Source organism: Petaurus breviceps, unplaced genomic scaffold (assembly GCF_028583685.1).
Source record: "Petaurus breviceps papuanus isolate PSGF00001 unplaced genomic scaffold, PetGlider_PUasm1.0 191, whole genome shotgun sequence".
NCBI classification, from domain to species: domain Eukaryota; kingdom Metazoa; phylum Chordata; class Mammalia; order Diprotodontia; family Petauridae; genus Petaurus; species Petaurus breviceps.
Window position 1 is genome coordinate 460,269 of NW_027185811.1, and position 18,161 is coordinate 478,429.

Below are 18,161 nucleotides of genomic sequence, written 5' to 3' on the forward strand. Positions count from 1 at the left end.
GACTTGAAATTTTTACTTGCTGTTTTTTTACAGAAAAGTGCCAAGGGAGTTTCAGCTCTCTACCCAGATGGACAGTCAGCTCCTACTGGGATGGTGACGGCGCTGGTCCTCCCTTCCAGTTCCAATGTGAAGGTGGCAGCTAAGTGCCTCTGTGTCCCTGGACCCCTTCTCACACTCTCAGCATGGTCCAGCCAGCCTGGCCTTCCGGCTACCTGCACCCACAACAAGCCATTTGCCATCACAGAGCTGTCCCCAGTATTTGGGAAGTATTTCCCTTGCACCCTGTGCCTTGTCCAATTCCTTCAAGCTTGGATGCAGTTGCTCCAGATTTCCCAGCCCCTGCTGCCAGGTTTCATTTTGTATTTATTTGGGATGTGTGCCTAAATATGTACTGTCTCCCCACATAGAATGAAAGCTCCTTGCGGGCAGCACCATTTTTGCCTGTGCATTCCCAGAGCCCAGCACAGTGCCTGTGTATAGTAAATGCTAGCTGAGGGATGGACAGGGAATGCTGCCTGACTTAATCAGTAAGAAGGCAGAGAAGATCCCTGGAGCTTCTGCTGGGTTCTGTCCTAGGATGATACAATGACAAGCCAACATCCCAATGAAGTCTTCAAACACTGTCTATTGGCTCTAAGTTTGTAATCTTTGTATCATTCACAGAACCTTGCACAAAGTAGTTTTTTAACCAATACTTGTCAAGTGAATTAATGAAAGAATGATGAGGTGGGGGACAGAAAAGTTTCTAATAGGTATCTGTGATACCTAATGGACACCATTGGTCTTTAAAGCACATACCTCTGAACTGCAGGGCTGTTTACCTCAAAATGGCCTGGAAAAGTGAATTTAGTACAGGATGAAACTGGGGAAAGAATTTGCTTTAACCTATAACTTCTTGGATCTCTTTAAAGTCTAGAAAAAATTCTAAGATTTATTTGGGAATTCCTATTGGCTCCAGATAGCTAAGGAGTCTAAACATGAACTGGGCCTCCAGGGTCCTTCTTAGGATAAATCAGAATAAAGTAATGAGATGGACCATAGCTCCCTAAAAAATACCCTTTGGAAAAAAGTCACTTGGAACAAGGGCAGCTCTGGGCTCAGAGCAGATCACCTGAGCTCTTTTGTAGTTCAACATCAGCTTCAAAGGATCTGGGCTACAGAGCAGGTCCATTCTCTGATACATGAGCCAGTGTGAGAGGACCAATGAAATCTCTTTAGCTGTCTTCTCACTCTGATGTGCCTTTATCTCAGAAAACCATGACACTTACCACCAAGCCCAGTTCTAGCAAGAATATCAATGTTCCTGATGTTAGACTTTCAGCATTAGGTGCCGAAATGGAACAGAACAAGCATTCTGGGAAGGAGGCCCTGGCACCAAGCACAAGGAAGCTGTGGAGGTAGAGGAAAAAACCATTTCTAGCTCCTATCTCTGGGTTTGTTTCCTAAGACAGGCATTTGTATGGGTTTCTGTCTAGATCTAAATGGGTTCTTCAGCATTACTCTCATTGCAGAGCCAATCAGACCTACAAGTTAACTGTACAACCCCAATGTCTACATAGCATTGCTTCATTGGCACTTTTCTGCACTCAGCAGGGAAATGAATTCTCTGCAGATCCTGGCACTGTGCCTTCTGCCATCTCCATTCACCCTTTTCTTAAAAGGCTGCTTCAGCTGGAAGAAGAGGGCTTCAGTTATTATTGAGGAAAAAAAAAGACTTTCCCTGTTAATAAAGCCAACAAGGGATAAGTAACAGGGAGCTAAGGAAGAGTCATGGGCAATGCAACCTTCAACTGGAAAGAAAACATTCAGAAAAATAACATTCAAGGTAATGCTTATTGTTACCCCAAAGTGGTCTCCAGGCATGGGGGGTGGGAAGCACAGGATAAAAAGCCTCCTAATGCTTGGCCCTTAATGTGGAAGGAGGCAGCAGTGGACAGGAGATGGATTCCTCCAATATGACTTTCTTAAAGCCTCAACAACTAGGCCAGGCCCTATTTCCATGGCAAACATAATTTATAAAACCCGAGTATTGGAAAACAGAGTCTTTATCAGCCACTGATTCCCCAAACACTCATTTCAGAAAATTTATAGGTCAACTTTGCTTTCTTGTTAAAAGTCTTATCTTTGTGTGTGTATAGTATTAATCAGAGCAGCCTGGTGCAGAGAATCAAACTAAATGGATAATGCCCCTGGGTCTATACAGGGGCCTGGCCAGGAGAAGAACTCTAAGAGTTCACTTCTCCAACTGCCTTCCTCCTTATGCAGAGTTTGCTTTTTTTTTCTTCCCCCCCATAACAGAGAAAGAGAGAGAGGGAGACTTCATGCCCAACTGGAGTCCAAGGGTGGTTCTCGTCCTGTTTGCCACTATGTTCACCATTAGGCTGCTTTCTAGCCACAGCATTCTAAGACTGCTGCTTCACAGACTCTTTCAATGCCAGACATATTGGAGCTAAGGGTTAGATGACTTGTTCCCAAAACATTTTCAGTTTTATGAAGTTCACAACTACTCCAACCCACCATTTTGGAGACTTTGGTCCCTTGAAAGTCCATCCCCCTCCATCCACCCCTTACATTGAGTCTCCACTCCCTAGCCTGGCCCTAGCAGACCTTCCCCAAAGAGTTAGGATGGCCCAGTTTCCCTGTTTTTATTTCCTTGCTAGAAAGGGTGGAAAGTAGTAAGTGAGACACGTACAGCCACAATGAGGAAGTCCAGCCAGCACCAGGCATTGGTGAAGAACTTGACAAAGCCATAGGCTGTCCACTTGAGCAACATCTCCAGGATGAAGATGTAGGTGAAGACCTTGTCCGCATATTCCAGGATGGTGCGGATGGTTTTCCTCTGCTCAATGTAGATGTCCTCGAAAGCCTGTAAGAGAAATAGTAGCCACTTATGGTTTTGGGGTCACCAAACAAGTAGCTCCAGCATTAGTCATCCTGCTTAACTGTGTTTGGCCATAGCACCTTCTTTCTTTTTTCTCTCCTGACTCTGCTATGGGCCTTCTTTATATGAAAAATGATCTCAGCCTCCAGACACTACAACCATTATGGATGGCCTTCAGTGGCTGATGATATCTTAAAGGACAGGGAATCCTAGCACTTACTTCTGACTCTTGTGTTTCCTGGAAGGAAGGAGGGCTGCGAACTCCCGTCTTGGCTCCTAGAGCTTCAGCTCATGTCGTTGAAGAAGGCCAGACTCACTCCCTACGTATAATGGGGGCTAATTCAAGCAAGTTCCCAATACTTAAGAGAGGCTGGGGGGAGAGATAAAAATAAACCCACTCCCCTAAAGTAGAAAGTCCCTGTTCTGCTCCTGGATCTAAATAAGATGTGAAAAACTCTACAGTGAAATACTCTACAGCTCTAGGGAATCAAAGAATCTTAGAGTTGGAAAAGACCTCGGAGACACTCTGATCCAATCTCTACTGACCAAGAATTGATCCTCTCACACACCCAACCAATGTGTACCTAATCTTTGCCTGAAGACCTTTAGTGTCTTCAAGACTACTACCTCTTGAAGCAGCCAATGCCACTTTCACGTAGTACTTATGGGTAGGAAGGCTTTTTTTTTTTTTGCCTTTTTTTGGAGGGCAATTGGGGTTAAGTAACTTGCCCAAGGTTACACGGCTAGTATTTTTGTGTGGGTGTTAAGTGTTTCAGGCCGGAACCGAACTCGGGTCCTCCCGACTCCAGGGCCGGCGCTTTACTCACTGCACCACCTAGCCACCCAGGAAGGCTTTCTTCATGTGAATCCTAAAGATGCATCTTGCACCTTCTAGCCACTGATCTTGATCTTGAAGAAAGCAGTATAATTCTAATTTTCTTTTCTAAATGACAACCTTCTAGTACTTGGAGGCAATTATCACATTTTCCCAAAGTCTTCTCCTTCCTAGGCTAAATAGCTCCACTCCCCTCAACCAGTCCTATTATGGTCTGGTCTTTCATCTTGATTGCCTTCCAGCCAACAACATTCTTTTTTTTTTATTTTTAAAATCTTGTTTTTATTTATTTTGTTAAATATTTACCAATTCCATGTAAAGAAAATGAATATTCATTTAAAAATATTTGAATTCCAAATTCACTCCCTTCCTCCTGCCCCTCTTCTACCCTTTGAGAAGGCAGACAATATGATATTGGTTATACATAATGATGTCCTTCTTATAAGAAAACTCCAGACTGCAGATCTGGCCTGGCCAGGGCAGAATACAGTAGGACCATCAGTTCCCTAGTCCTGGACATCATGTCACCTCAATGCAGCCTAGGAGTGCATCAGTCTTCTAGGCTGCCCGGTCACATTGTTGTTGACTCGGTAAACTTCTGACTCCATTCCCAGGATTCCTCCTCATTGAAAGGATGGTTATTATCTTTGACCTCCTGATCAGCCACAACTGTTCCACTTTATGATAAAGAACTAGAGATTCCTTAATCCAATTATAACCGCCCATCACTTCCATCTCTCCCTCTATTTTATGCCTCCTAAACCTTGTGTCTAATTGGTGTCACACACACACACACACACACACACACACAGCCCAATCTGATTACTGCTTGTCAGCCTCTTTTGTTAAATCATCATTCATAACATGGCCCCTAGTTGTGGGTATACCCCAAGGCTCTCCTCTCCCTACTACTCTCTCTCTCTTTCAGAGACGTCATCAGTTCCCATGGGTTTAGTTAGAAACTCTATGTATAGGAAAGAAGGAAGGAAACAATGATAGACTAAGCCCCTACTATGTGCCAGGCACTGTGCTAAGATTATCTCATCTGATCCTTACAATACTGGGAGGTAAATGCTCTTTTCATCCCCATTTTGCAGCTGACGTCCCTGAGGCAAACAGAGGTTAAGTGATTTGCCCAGGACCACCCATCTGAGACCAGGTTTGACTCTTCCTGACCCAGGCCCAGTGATCCATCCATAATGTCACTCCTGCCTCTGATGACATAGTCCTGGTCTTTCCTCCAGCTCCAATCCTGCATCACCAGTTATTTCCATACTGCTTCCCTCATGATAAAATAATCTACTTAAGGACAGAAGATGTTTTGCTTTTGTCTTTGCATGGACATCTTTTAGCACAGTGTACAGCACACAGAAGTTGCTTGTCGACTAATTGATTTGTCCTGCCTGTGACTGACCATCCTTTCAACCCTCTGTAATCTCACAAGTTGTCAGCCCTACACAGGCTCCGCTCTTCTCTCTTCCTATATTCCATCTTGACTGTAGCCAATCCAACACTACACTGGCCTCTACATTCAAATCTTTTGCTCCTTTTTTAGGCAGCTGGTGGCTCAGCAGAAAGAGCGCTGGGCCTGGTGTCAGGAAGAACTGAGTTTAAATTGGGCCTCAGATACTTACTAGATGTTTGATTCTGGGCAAATCGCAAAAAAAAAAAAAATCTCTCCCTGCCTCAGTTTCCTTAACTGTACCTGGCCTCCCAGGGCTGTTGTGAGGATCTAGTGAGACAGCCTTTGTAAAGTCTAAGCACAGTGCCTGGCACACAGAAGATACTTCTCTTCCCCCGCCCCCATTCTACTGCTGCTCATGCCTTGCCAAGCCCCAACCCTGGGACACGCCCACCACCTGCCTCTTGGGCTCCTCCTCACATGCTGCAGGATGGAGCCAGAAGATGCCATGCACCTGGGATGAGGGGGCCCACTACTAATGTATGTCATCTAATCTCAACTGGGCCCTCACTCCAGCAAATCAATTCTCTTATTCCCTGCCTGGTCGAATCTCTCCCCCACTCCCCACAGAGGCTGGCCAAACCTTTTTTTCTCTCACATATATCAAACTCCCTTCTTCCCTGATTTGCCTAGCTGAGGACTATCCCTCACACTTTACTGAGAAAACAAATGCCACAAGCTCCCCTTCTGTACATCTCAGGGATCCACATCACCTCCCATCCTTTCCTCTTTCATTCCAGCCTCTAATGATCTGTCCCTTCTCCTCATCAAGGCCAAGTGCTTGACATGGGCCCCTGATCCCACCCCTTTCAATCCCCTTGCCCTGGCCAGCAGACTGCTTCTTTCTTTAATCTTCAATTTCTCCTTATCTTCTGGTTCCTTTCCTGCTGTTTACAAAAATGCTCAAATATTCCCCAGGCCTAATAAGCCCTCAGCAGACAAGACACTTCTCTTGAGCTATCATCCTATGCCTTGCCTCCCTTCCTAAGCCAAACTCCTAGAAAAGGCTACTGACACTGCCTCCACTTCCTCTTCTCTCTCACTCTTCCATCTTCTGTACTCTGTCTTTGGACCTTACCAGTCAACTGAAATTGCTCTCTTCAAAGTGACCAATCATCTCTTAGTTGCCAGGTCCAATGGCCTTTTCTTAATCCTTCTCCTTGCTCTGCAGCCTTCTGACACTACTGCCTACCACTTGCTCCTGGATACTCTCTCTCTGGATTTTTTTGCATCTACTTTCTCATGGTTCTGCTATTTGTCTGGCTGCTTCTTCTAAGCCTCCTTTGCTGGATCATCATTCACAACATGCCCTGTATTTGTAGCTATCCCCCAAGGCTCTACCCCAGACACTTTCATTTTTTCTCTACAACACTCTTGGTGAGCTCATTTCCCAGGGGGTTTAATTAACAGCTCTGTGTAGGTGATTCCTAAACCTAGATGTTTAGCTCTCCTCTTGTTCCTGAGATCTAATCCTGTTTCTCCAATTTCCTATCTGACATTTCCAACTTGATGTTACACAGGCATCTCAACGTGTCCAAAACAGAACTCATAGCTTTCCCTTCAACCATATCCCTCTCCTGAATTCCCCTAGTTCTACAAAGGGCACCATTAATCACGCAAGGTTAACAACCTTGATGGCACCATCAGCTCAGATCCCCTCAGTTTTCCAATCTCCTCCTTGTTTTTACCCCTACAACAGTTATTCTTACATCTGTCCCTTATCTTTGCTCACATAACCACCAACTGATTTCACCTATTGCCTAGACTACTCCAGGAGCCTGCTAGTTGATATCCCTACCTCAAGTCTCTCCCCATGCCAATACATCTTGTACTTGTGAAGTTGATTTTTTGAACCTAAGTGCAAGACTTTATATTTATTATTACTAAATTTCATTCTATTAAGTTTGGTTCAATGTTCTAGCCTGGATGGATCCTTTTTAATCCTATCATTTAGTGTGTTAGTTATCTCCCCCAGTTTTGTATCTGCAAATTTGACAAGTATGCTATCTATGCTATTATTTAGGTAATAGCTGGTAATTAACTAATAGCTAGGTAATTAACCTGTAAAAATGTTAAATAGAACAGGGCCAATCACAAATCATGAGGGAACTCCACTGGGGACTGCCTTTCAATTTGTCACTGAATTATTAATTGTTTGTTACTCTTTGGGCCTAGCCTTTTGACCAGTTCCAAAGCCATTGTACTTCATCTTCAACCTTTTCACAAGAATAACATGAGAGACTGTCAAATATTTGGCTAAAATATAATTTAGGTAAATTATATTTATATCATTCCTCTAATTGACAAATCTAGTAACCCTGTCAAAAAAGGAAATAAGATTTTTCTGATATGATTTGTCCTTGATTCTTTATCAAGCCCTGTGGCTCTTTGTGTTTATTGCTTCCTTTTCTAGAGATTCATTCAACCATCTCTTTAATATCATGTTCTAGAATTTTGCTAAGAAGTGAAGTCAAGTTCAGAGACCCACATTTGAAGAATTTAGGTTCTTCCCTTTCTGGGAAATGGAGAATGTTTGCCCTTCTTCAGCCATGCAGTACCACTCCCATTCTTCATTATCTTTCAAATATGACTCAGTCATGTTGGGTTTGGTAGTACTCTTAGAATGTTCATTTGCAACTGCTGAATCCCAGCATGAAGGATTATGTTGAGAACATCTATGACCTTCTCCTCCTCCAAAGATCTACAGTCTAAGTGTACAAGTAGTAAATCTGCAGTCATTTGAAGATGGAGACTACTGCTGCCATGGCTCCTGGGATGGTCTACGTACAGCACCCTCTGGTCATTCAGTGCAGCATGACAAATTCCCCCTGAATTTTCAGTTCAAGTATTAAGAAATGAAAGTGGCCAAAAAGATTTATGAACTAGACAGAAGTATCATCCCCATGTATCATGAACACTTAAGAAAATTAGAAGGTATTAGTCATGGTAAGCACTGAACATGAAAAATGAAAACAACTCATCTTATTATAGAAGAAACGAATAGTTTTTGATGTAGGAGCCATTTCTGAACCATTAGCCTGTGTACTGTCATAACATCAATTTGTTATAATAAAAATCAAAACCAATTCCAAATTAGAAAAAAAAAGGATAAGATTTGAAAATAGATTGTAAATTAGAACAGATCCAGTCTGCTCCATTCAGACAAGGTGGTGACACCAAGAATTGGGAAATGGAAAGAGGAAAAGACACCAGCAATTGATTATTCACCTTTCCTAAGGAAATTTGACTGACAAAAATGAACTACTTGAGGCGGTATTATAGAGAATTGGTCTCAGAGTTAGGAAAACCTGAGCTCAATGTCAGCCTCTAACAGGCTGGCTGTGTGATCCTGGGCAAATTGCTTACTTTTTTAATGCCCTGGGCACCAAAAATATGACTATACATTGGTAGAAGGGGTTCTTCCCTGGAAGTTCCCTATATTGATAAAAATCTAGTTAAACAAAAAGTCCCAAGAATGAGGGCAGAAATTACGTTGGTCATTAAACAAGTGATCTCCATGTCAACTGTAGGGACATGGCAGCCCAGAGCAATTCTGCTTTAGAAGAGTTTTAAGTTTAAAACTCCACTGAGGCTTTTGGGACACTCTGTATATTCATTTACAAGACTTTATGGAAGATAGTGGAAGTTAATGAGCTGTATGACTTCATAAAGCAATGAGAAGGGGTTGAGCAAGTTTGCAAGAAAGCTAGGTGTGATATACAGGTAGGCCAGGTCATCCAATAAAACTGGAAATGTTAAAAGACTTTACGATGAACAATGTGATGACCAACCAGGAATCCCAAGGACTAACAATGAAGCATGCTCTCCATCTCCTGAGAGAGAGGCTCTGGACTCAGTGTACAGAATGAACCATGTATCTTTTGGACATGGTCAATGAAGGAATTTGTTTTGCTTAATGATGCATATATGTTAGAATGGTTTTGGGGGGAGGGGCAAGGGAGAAGAGCTGGGAAGGAGAGAAAATAGGATTTTGCTAATTGACAAAAAACAAAATTAAAATTAAAAATCTCTGAAACTGGAAGGACAACAAACAAAATGGAATAGCTATTTCAACACTGGGGAAAAATTGGAGTTGGTATTGGAATATGGAATTGGCAATGGAATTGGAATATGGTATTACCACACCAAGAGGACATCAAAAATGACCAACTCAAATACTTCTCTCATTTCTGTAAAATCTCTGTGAGAATGATTAAGGGCATCTTTGAGAAAACTAGGCAGGCTCTTTCAAGTCACACACTTGACTGAAAGGTGAGAGCACACAAGATCCCACTCTGTGTAGTTTGTTGATCCTTTTTCTTTTTTTTTTTTTTGGAGGGGGGGAAGGCAAGGTAATTAGGGTTAAGTGACTTGCCCAAGGTCACATAGCTAGTGTGTCAAGTATCTCAGGTCGGATTTGAACTCAGGTCCTCCTGACTCCAGAGCTGATGCTCTATTCACTGCACCAACTAGGGGATCCTGTTTGTTGATTCTCAAAAAAGCATTTGCTTCAGAAGTTCAAACTACTCCCTGAAAGGTTCTCCTACAACAAGGCATCTTCCACGCATATGTTTAAAATCATACAAAATCCCTTGCTAGGCAAAAAACAAAGGTAACTGGAGATCAACCCTCTGATAAGAAGTATCAAGTGAGGCCACAAAGAGGGAAGAGGATGCTTGTCCATGCTGTTTGTCACTGTTGTGGAGAAAGATTTGATGTGCAGGTCGGATCAAATATGCTCCAATTTGTGGATGATATTGTGCTGATTACCTCAGGCCTAGGAAGATTATAAAGTTCCCTAAATGAGATCCACAACCACTCAAAATATCTTAACCTAACAATCAACATAGGGAAAAAGCAAGTGGGTAAAGACTGCCCTTTGTCCAGACTGTGATATTTGGGTAATGGAGAAATCATTGGGCCGATCCATTAATACCTATGTCTTGGACAGACACTGGAGATGGCCAAAGAACTAAGCGGAATTGAGTAAGAATTAGATAGACAGCTGAATTGCTTCTGGGAAATTTCAATGACCCCAAGATTCTATACACAATAAAAATGCATCTTTTCAACACCAATATGTACCACCAATATGTGGTTTTCCATGAAAAATCTTGTGAATCAAAATTGTAGATTCCTTCAAGACAGAGACATGTGGTAAGTGTAAGCATGCTGGAACATGTTGCCAATGATTACGCAAAAGAAGTGGCATAAAAGATTATGTATGAGATGTATGTTTTGGAAAGGACGGGGCCAGTCACAGAGTAAGATCCCGGCTGTACTCTGCTTTGATCAGACCATTTCTGGAGGGTTGTGCTCAAACCAGAGTGCGCCACGTTTTAGAAAAGGACCATTTGTAAAGAGTGCACAGGAAGGCAACCAAAATGGTGAAGAGTCAAGAGCTGATGCCATCTGGTATCACCTGAAAGGCCTGGGGATGTTTAGCAGGTTGAAAAAGAGACTCCTTGGGGCATGATGGCTGCCTTCTAATACGGAGGAGGCAGTAAGGTGGTACAAAAGATAGAGTGGTGGGTGGAGACAGAAAGGCCCGAATTTGAATCCTGCCTTGCACAGTTATTAGTCATGTGACCCGGTGGAAATCACTTAATCTCATTCCGCTTCCTCTATAAAATGGGGACAATAATAGCACCTAACTTACAAGGTGACAGTGAGAACCAAAAGAGATATGTGTAAAGCATTTTGCAAACCTGCTATTTAAAGTCTATTATTGTGCAGTTGCTATTGTAGGAAGAATTAGATTGCTTCCCTTCAGTGCCAGAGGGAAGAATTAGGAACAATGGGAAGAAACTGCAACTGATAATGATGTTTTGCAATGGGGATTCTTGGGGAAATATGGGTTGTATGGGATGGCTGCTGAGGTCCTTCCTCCTGTGAACATTCTGTGAACCTAAGGGATAAAAAGCTGCAGCATCCTAATGTTGCCCTTGTATCCACATGATGTTAAAAACTCTAGGAGTATCTTTAGCATCCTGGGCGAATTTAGGATTATTAGGAATATGGAGGGCAGCTAGGTGGCACAGAAAGTAAAGCACCGGCCCGGAGTCAGGAGGACCTGAGTTCAGTTCCAGCCTCAGACACTTAACACCCACACAAAAAAACTAGCCGTGTAACCTTGGGCAAGTTACTTAACCCCAATTGCCCTCCAAAAGGCAAAAAAAAAAAAAAAAAAGGAATATGGAAAATTTAGGTGAGGACATGGGCAAGAATTAGACAGGATGAGGAAATGTGGGTGAGTTTCTACCTGTACCCCAGTGATGGGGTGCTTGGGGTGTCTATGTTTGTAACATCAGTTTGTAAAATCAATTTGTAAAACCAGTTTGTAAAATCACATTCCCCCCCCCTCCAGCCTCAGAGCATTAACTCTGCCCCTTCGCCCTGCCAGCACTCTGCCTAGCAACAATTCATGAACTGTTTATCTCCCCTTAGTATAGTGGCCAGCTGCACCTATGAATCCTTCAATGCCCTATTTGTAAATTAACTCCTCAACCAATGCCCTATCTGTAAGTTAACTCCTCAACCAATTAGGCACATTCCTGAATCTCTGTTAGCCTTGGTTCCCAACATCCATCTTGTCAAACATGACACTGATAAAGTGGCAGACTAGGCACTTCACAGTCAGCCCTGACGGCTAGCTGAGTTAGTGACGTTTCAAGCCTAAAACCACACCTCCAGGTAGCCCCCTCTTGGGCTATTTCCCAGTGAATTATGGGCAATACGCCTTCTAAGTTGATATTAAAAGTGTATGTTCCTTTAAGCACTGACTACTCCTTAACTCTTCCCTAATCCCACCCTTACTCACCTGGTTAGCATAATTGGCGTCTGATTTACTATTGTAACTCTTTAAAAACTAACTATACCTATGACTTCTTTAAGTTGGCAGGTTCCCTAAGACCCCCTGCCCGCTAAAGTGTAACAATAAACTTTTACAATCCTGACTTAAAAGATTGCTTGGGCCTTGTGAATTCCTTCCAGACTGCCCTGCAGGGACTCTGGTCATTGGAGCCCCTGAAACACCTATCCACCTATCACCCACTCCTCACCAGGAGGGAGCATTCCAGTACAGTGTTACTGCACAGCAGATACTCAAGTGATGATACTTAAGTTATCTTTTCTGCTCACTACTGTAACTATGTCATTCTACTGCAGAAAGTACTCTCTTGACTTTCTATGGCTACCCACCTCCCATCAGAGTCCCCTCCAACTTACCAGAGCACCACTGCTCAGCAGAATCATGAAGATGATAAAGGTCTCAAACCAGTTGTGTTCCACGATGAGGAAACAGGTTTTCCGTAGGATCCACCAGGACTTACCCAGTCCATCCTCAATGTTGACCTGGCAACATTTGAACCGCTGTACACAACCTGACACCAGAGGCAGAAAAACCCATCAGAGGGATGGATGTGCCTGACCCAGCTGTGCTTTCCTACATCCCAGCTAGGCTGTCCCACACGACTGAGAACATAATGGCAGAATCAGAAAGCCTGATTCAGATGAGTGTGCCCCGCTCCACACAGCTGCCAAAATGATATTGTTAAAGCACGGGATTAAACTGTGTCTCTCCCCTGCTCAACACATTCTAGTGGCTCTCTATTAGCTCTAGGACCAAGTCCGCTCTGCTCCTTTCTTTGCTGTTTAAAGCCCATGCCAATGTGGCTCCTTTTTCAGGCTTCACATACTCTACGGTGCAGTCAGACTGGCCTTCTTGCTGTTCCTCACACAACAGCTCATCTCCCATCTCTGTGGCTTCACTGAGGGTCAGAACAAGTCTTTTCACAGTTGGGAAGAAGCAGTCAGTGACAAGAAAGGAGGAATGGCCTCCATGGACTGAGACCCTCCGTCGTAGGGTTTTGTGCTGGTGATGAATGAACAGAGGAAAAGCTGAGAGGAATCACTCAGAAGAAACAGCACTGGCTTTCCCTCTAAGGCCTGTGCTTTCCTCCTATTTCCTTCCTAATATAGACTGTCCCAATCTCTACATTATTCATAAGTAGTCCAGTAAGGAGGCACTAAGCCTCTCTCCAACTCTTACCCACCCATGGCCATTGACAGCAGTTAATTAGGGGACCCCTCCTACTCCGTCCTCCACATCAAGCCCTATCCAGACTCCTCCTCACCCTCTGTGAAGCAGGCATCTGGATCCAAGTATTCCTCAGGTTGCTCCACGGGCACTTCCTCCACTTCTGGTTTGATATCAATGGTGCTCCCCTCAGAGGAACTGGTGTCGTCCAGTTTCTAGTTTCACAACAAAAAGGAAGTCAGATAAAAGCTCCCTCACTCCACACTGACAACTCCCCTTGGCATACTGCATGGACCATCTATCATACATAATTCTAATATGCATTCCTATTCCCCAAACTCATCACTGATAACTCAGGATGGTCACACAATTACTGGGATGATTACTAGGAAATTACTAATCTTCTCTCATTTGAATTAGTATAATAACTTTCAAGTCAATAAAGCAGACAAAAGATGATGCCCCTCTCTACAGCGAATATGCTTCCAGGTTAGTCCCAGGGGTTCATGTCTAGAAAGGTGTAGACTCTGGAAAGCCTGTCCAATTCTAGAATTGTATAATTCTAGACTTACAATGGGCTTTGTAGGTCTGACCCCAAGTCATTTCTGACCTGGAAGACCCAGAGAAGACTGGGGCAGATAAATACAGGTCCTTTCTAAGGATGATCTTGCAAATCCCCAAATGAATTAGATTTTTAAGCTCGCCCAAATCCTCTAGAACCAACCAAGAGCTAAAGCAGCTCATAAAGGAGGGGGAAATCAGGGCACTTTGCCCCGAGCCCATGATTTCCATGACAGGACAACCCGCTGGTTCTTACGTCTTTGCTGCCTTCAGGATCTGACTCGCTGCTCACATCCTCAGTATTGAGATTTTCAAAGTCAGACTCGCCCACGGCAATAGGGACACGCACAGTTAGGTTGGGGTTGTTGATGAAGGACATGTGGTCCTCATCGATGATATACTTTTCCACACTGCTCCCGATCCCACTGGTGGTGCCATTCCCATTCTTCTGGTAGTCACCATTTCGATGGATGTCAGCCCCAGTATGGTTGGCAATGCAGTTGGCCTTTTTGTCATAGAGCTCATCCAGGGGCTTCACCTCATCAGCCTCACGTTTGAAGTGGGTCTGAACGAAGGCATGTACTTTCAGTTTAATCCAGGCTACCCCCTTCTTAATGCGGATGACAGAGATCTGCAGGTTGTTCATTTCTCCATCGTCATCTGTGGCAGCCAGGTTGTCAGCACTGAAGGAGCTTAGAAGCAAGGCTAGAAACAGATTCAGCACCTGCAGTGAGTGGGAGAAAAAGAGAGGGCCAAGGATGCTGAGCAGGTCATGGTCAGTCCTTCCAACCATATTTACTAAATCTGTCCAGACTTGGGGACTCATCGGATTCAGTCAATCTAATTATTTTATTAAAACCAACTATGTGGAGCACGTGAACAACTGCCAGAGATAAAGGAGGTCCCTGATGAGGCTACAATTGCATTTTCTCTTTATAGCGTCTTAAGTAGACACAATGTTTATTTCATTAAAAATCACTCCTACAAGCTATCATCGTGTATGTGTGTGTACATGTACGTGTGAGAGAGAGAGGATTTATGTATCCCCTCACTTGCTCAGCCAAAACCCTTGAAAAAGCTGTCTTCTCTCTTTGCATCCCATTTCCTCCCCTCTTTCCTTCTCCAATATGATTTCCTGCATGATCCTTTCACTCAGGAGCCACCAAGGATCCCTCCATCGCCTAATCTGAGACCTTTTCTCATTCCTTGTTGACCTCCCTGCATCACCTGACTATTGATTGACTACTCCTTTCCTGCTGGAAATTCTCTACTCTGACGAATTTTCATGACATTGTTTCTGAGTTCTCTTTCTACTTGTCTTATTCTCTCAGTATCCCTTCCTACATCATCATTCACAATCCATCTCCTAACTATGGGTGTCCTTCCAAGACTCTGTCTTGGATCCTTTTCCCTTTATATACATTCTCTTGCTCGGTGACCTCATCAGTTTCCACACGTTTAATTATCCTCTCCATGTTTCTAAAGCCTTCTTACCTCCAGGATCAAAAATAAAATTTTTGTTTGGAATTTAAAATCCTTCACAACCTACCCCAGCCTACTTTTCCACCTTTTGTACATGACTTCCCTCCCTGCACATGGCAGGTTAGCCAAATAAGCCTTCTCATTGTGCCTTGGAGTCAGTATCCCATCTCCTGCTTTTATGCCTTTGCTTGGCCTCCCTCCCCCCACCCCAAACAGGCTAGTTCTCTCAAAATTCCTATTCCTTTAAGGCTCAGAACAAGTGCCACCTTCTCCATGTGACCTTTCCTTATGCCCTCGGATGCTAGTGGCTTCTTCCCATAATCACCCTGTCTCTACTTTGTATCTATTTATACATGTACATATTATCTCCCCTGGCCAGAATAAAGGCAGAGACTGTTTTCATTTCTGTCCTTCTATCATCAGTGAGTCATAGCATATGGCCTGACACATAGTAGGTACCTAATGAAATGCTTCTTGGTTGATCTAGAAGATGATGACCTGGCACACTATACAAAGATACCACAGTCCCCTACAAATCAAAAATCCTTTAGACAGGGGTTGATGACAGACTGAGGACCAGTCCAAAAATCCTAAATATCATCCATATGAGGTATGGAGGAATTTTGATTTCATTCAATGGAAGGAACACACACACACACAAACACATGTACATACACACAGAGATGAAATCACAAATCTCTTAAAATACTGAAATGATATTTCAACTATCTAGAACCCAGTCATCTAGCAATCTCTCCAATTTAAGTGGTTTAAACATAGAACAAGAAAGTAACCAAAACAGGCTTTTGAGCAGTCAATATAGAAGTCACAAAATCTACATGTTAAACTTCCTGAACTTTGCTCACAGGACAGCTCCACTTGCCCTCACTTTCATTCTAAAAAGTTTGGTGAGCGGGTCTCCTAGTCCACAGCAGACAGAAGGGCATTTTACAAGTAGGTACATGGATAGCAGGAAAGCTGATAGCAAGGAAAGAGACATAAAACTTTAAAAAGTTGGCATGAAAACCCTCAAAAAGGACAAATGTTTAGGGCCCTTGAGGCTAAGAGCACAATAGTCATAGTTGTACTCCTGAGTCACAAATCATCTCTGGTATCCTCTGGTTGAGAAAGCAATATATTTTGGAAGAATTTTATTAAAAATCATTAAAACCAAGTTTTGGTACTCAAAAGGTTAAATCGCCAGCTATTTGAGAAATAATGATTCATCAATGATTGTTTTAGGCCATAATCTCAGTATCCAAAAGTACTTTAGAGTTGTGGTAAAGTAGCTAAGTTTAGTCTTTCAAAAAGGCTTCTTAAAGGAGGAATTTTGAGTTATATTATCAAGGTGACCACATTTCTTGACTGTCTCCTTTCCTCTCTGAGGGCTGCTACCCTGATTCAGGTCCATCCATTATCTCTCCCCAGGACTATTCCAAGCCTCCTCCTTGGTCTCCCTATCCCCAGTGTCTCCCCTCTCCAATCCATCTTCCACACAGGGGATGATGCAATACTCCTTAAAGCAGTGGTGTAATCATGTCACTCTCCTGTTCAATAAACTCTAGTGGTTCGATGTAACCTCCAGAGTCAAATATAAACATCTGTTTGGCATTAAAAGTCCTTTTCAGCATGGCTCTTGCAGACATCATTTACCCTTTACACATTCAAACCACAATTCAGCCAGAGTGGACCTTCTTGCTTTTTCCTCATCCAAGACAATCCTTCAACCAAGCTGTCCCCCATGGGTGGGATGAACTTCCTCCTCAACCCCACCTCTTAGAATGGCTCCTTTACCTGCCAAGCTCAGTTCAAAGGCCTTTCCTGATCTTTACAGCATTGGTCAAAGTGTGCATTCCACTGTTTAGGCCTCAGAGAACCCAGGGTCAGCTCCCCACCATGACAGGGCACCAAAGCAGGATTTCAGTGGCAGTAATAAAAATGGTTTATATGTAATACATTTATATAATGCTTTAAGGTTTCCAAAGTGCTTTCTGCACAACAACTCCATTAACCCCATTTTACAGATGAAGAGCCTGAGGCTGAGTGAAAAAGAAAAATTAACATTTATATAGCACTTTATCATTTACGAAGTGCTTTACAAATATCACCTCTTCTGATCTTCACAACAACCCTGGGAGGTAGGTCCTTTTATTATCCCCATTTTACAGGATGAGAAAACTGAAGCAGACAGAGTAAAGTGCTTGGCCCAGGTGGTATCTGAACACAGGCCCTCCTGACTCCAGGCCAGCGTTCTACCCACTGTGCTACCTCAGTCAGTCACACAGCTAGTATCTAGGATAGGATCTGAACCCATGTCTTGTGGCACCAAGGCCAGCACCTTTCTATTACACATACTGCCTATATGATAAGGAGGCACTTTGAATTCTTAAGGGAATACAATTCCTATAAAGAAGTCAGAGGAAGATTATTCTGGTAGCTATATGCACAGGGGGTGGATCAAGGAATCAAGGAGAGCTGACTACAAGCTGGGAGGTTACAGAAGTCTAAGTAGGAGGACAGCACACCCCCCCCCCCCAGTGGTGAGGACAGAGCAGGTAAATAATGGGACCAGAACAACAGGGTCTTAGAACTATCCAGGGATTTTAAGGTCCTCTTGTTGAACCCTTTCTGATACACAAACCCTTTCTGCAACATCCTCGATGTTCTCCATCAGCTTCTGGCTTGAACCTCTCCAGGGATGGGACAGCCCTTTTTCTATTCAGTGAAACCCCAAGAAATTCCATGATGGCTTAGCTGAAAGGGTCTATTTGCTTTATGTTAGGTTCCCTATGCATGTGGAAAGCAAAGATCAAGAATGGCCGCCATTTTGAAAGGCTCAACATAGGGGGTTTGGGGAGCACGGGTAGGGAGTGACATCCAAGTCACAGAAAAGAGATCGATA

At 43.3% G+C, this 18,161-nt stretch overlaps 1 protein-coding gene across 1 annotated transcript in view; it reads right to left on the reverse strand.

Annotated features, from left to right (window-relative positions):
* SCN8A (sodium voltage-gated channel alpha subunit 8) overlaps positions 1-18,161 on the reverse strand; it is a 222,046-nt gene that overhangs the window by 26,975 nt on the left and 176,910 nt on the right. The window contains exons 17-20 of the mRNA XM_069092525.1: positions 14,034-14,501; positions 13,314-13,431; positions 12,406-12,560; positions 2,693-2,866 (exon numbers count right to left, since the gene is read on the reverse strand). Coding sequence (XP_068948626.1) covers positions 2,693-2,866; positions 12,406-12,560; positions 13,314-13,431; positions 14,034-14,501 — 915 coding nt within the window. The remainder of the gene's footprint in view (positions 1-2,692; positions 2,867-12,405; positions 12,561-13,313; positions 13,432-14,033; positions 14,502-18,161) is intronic.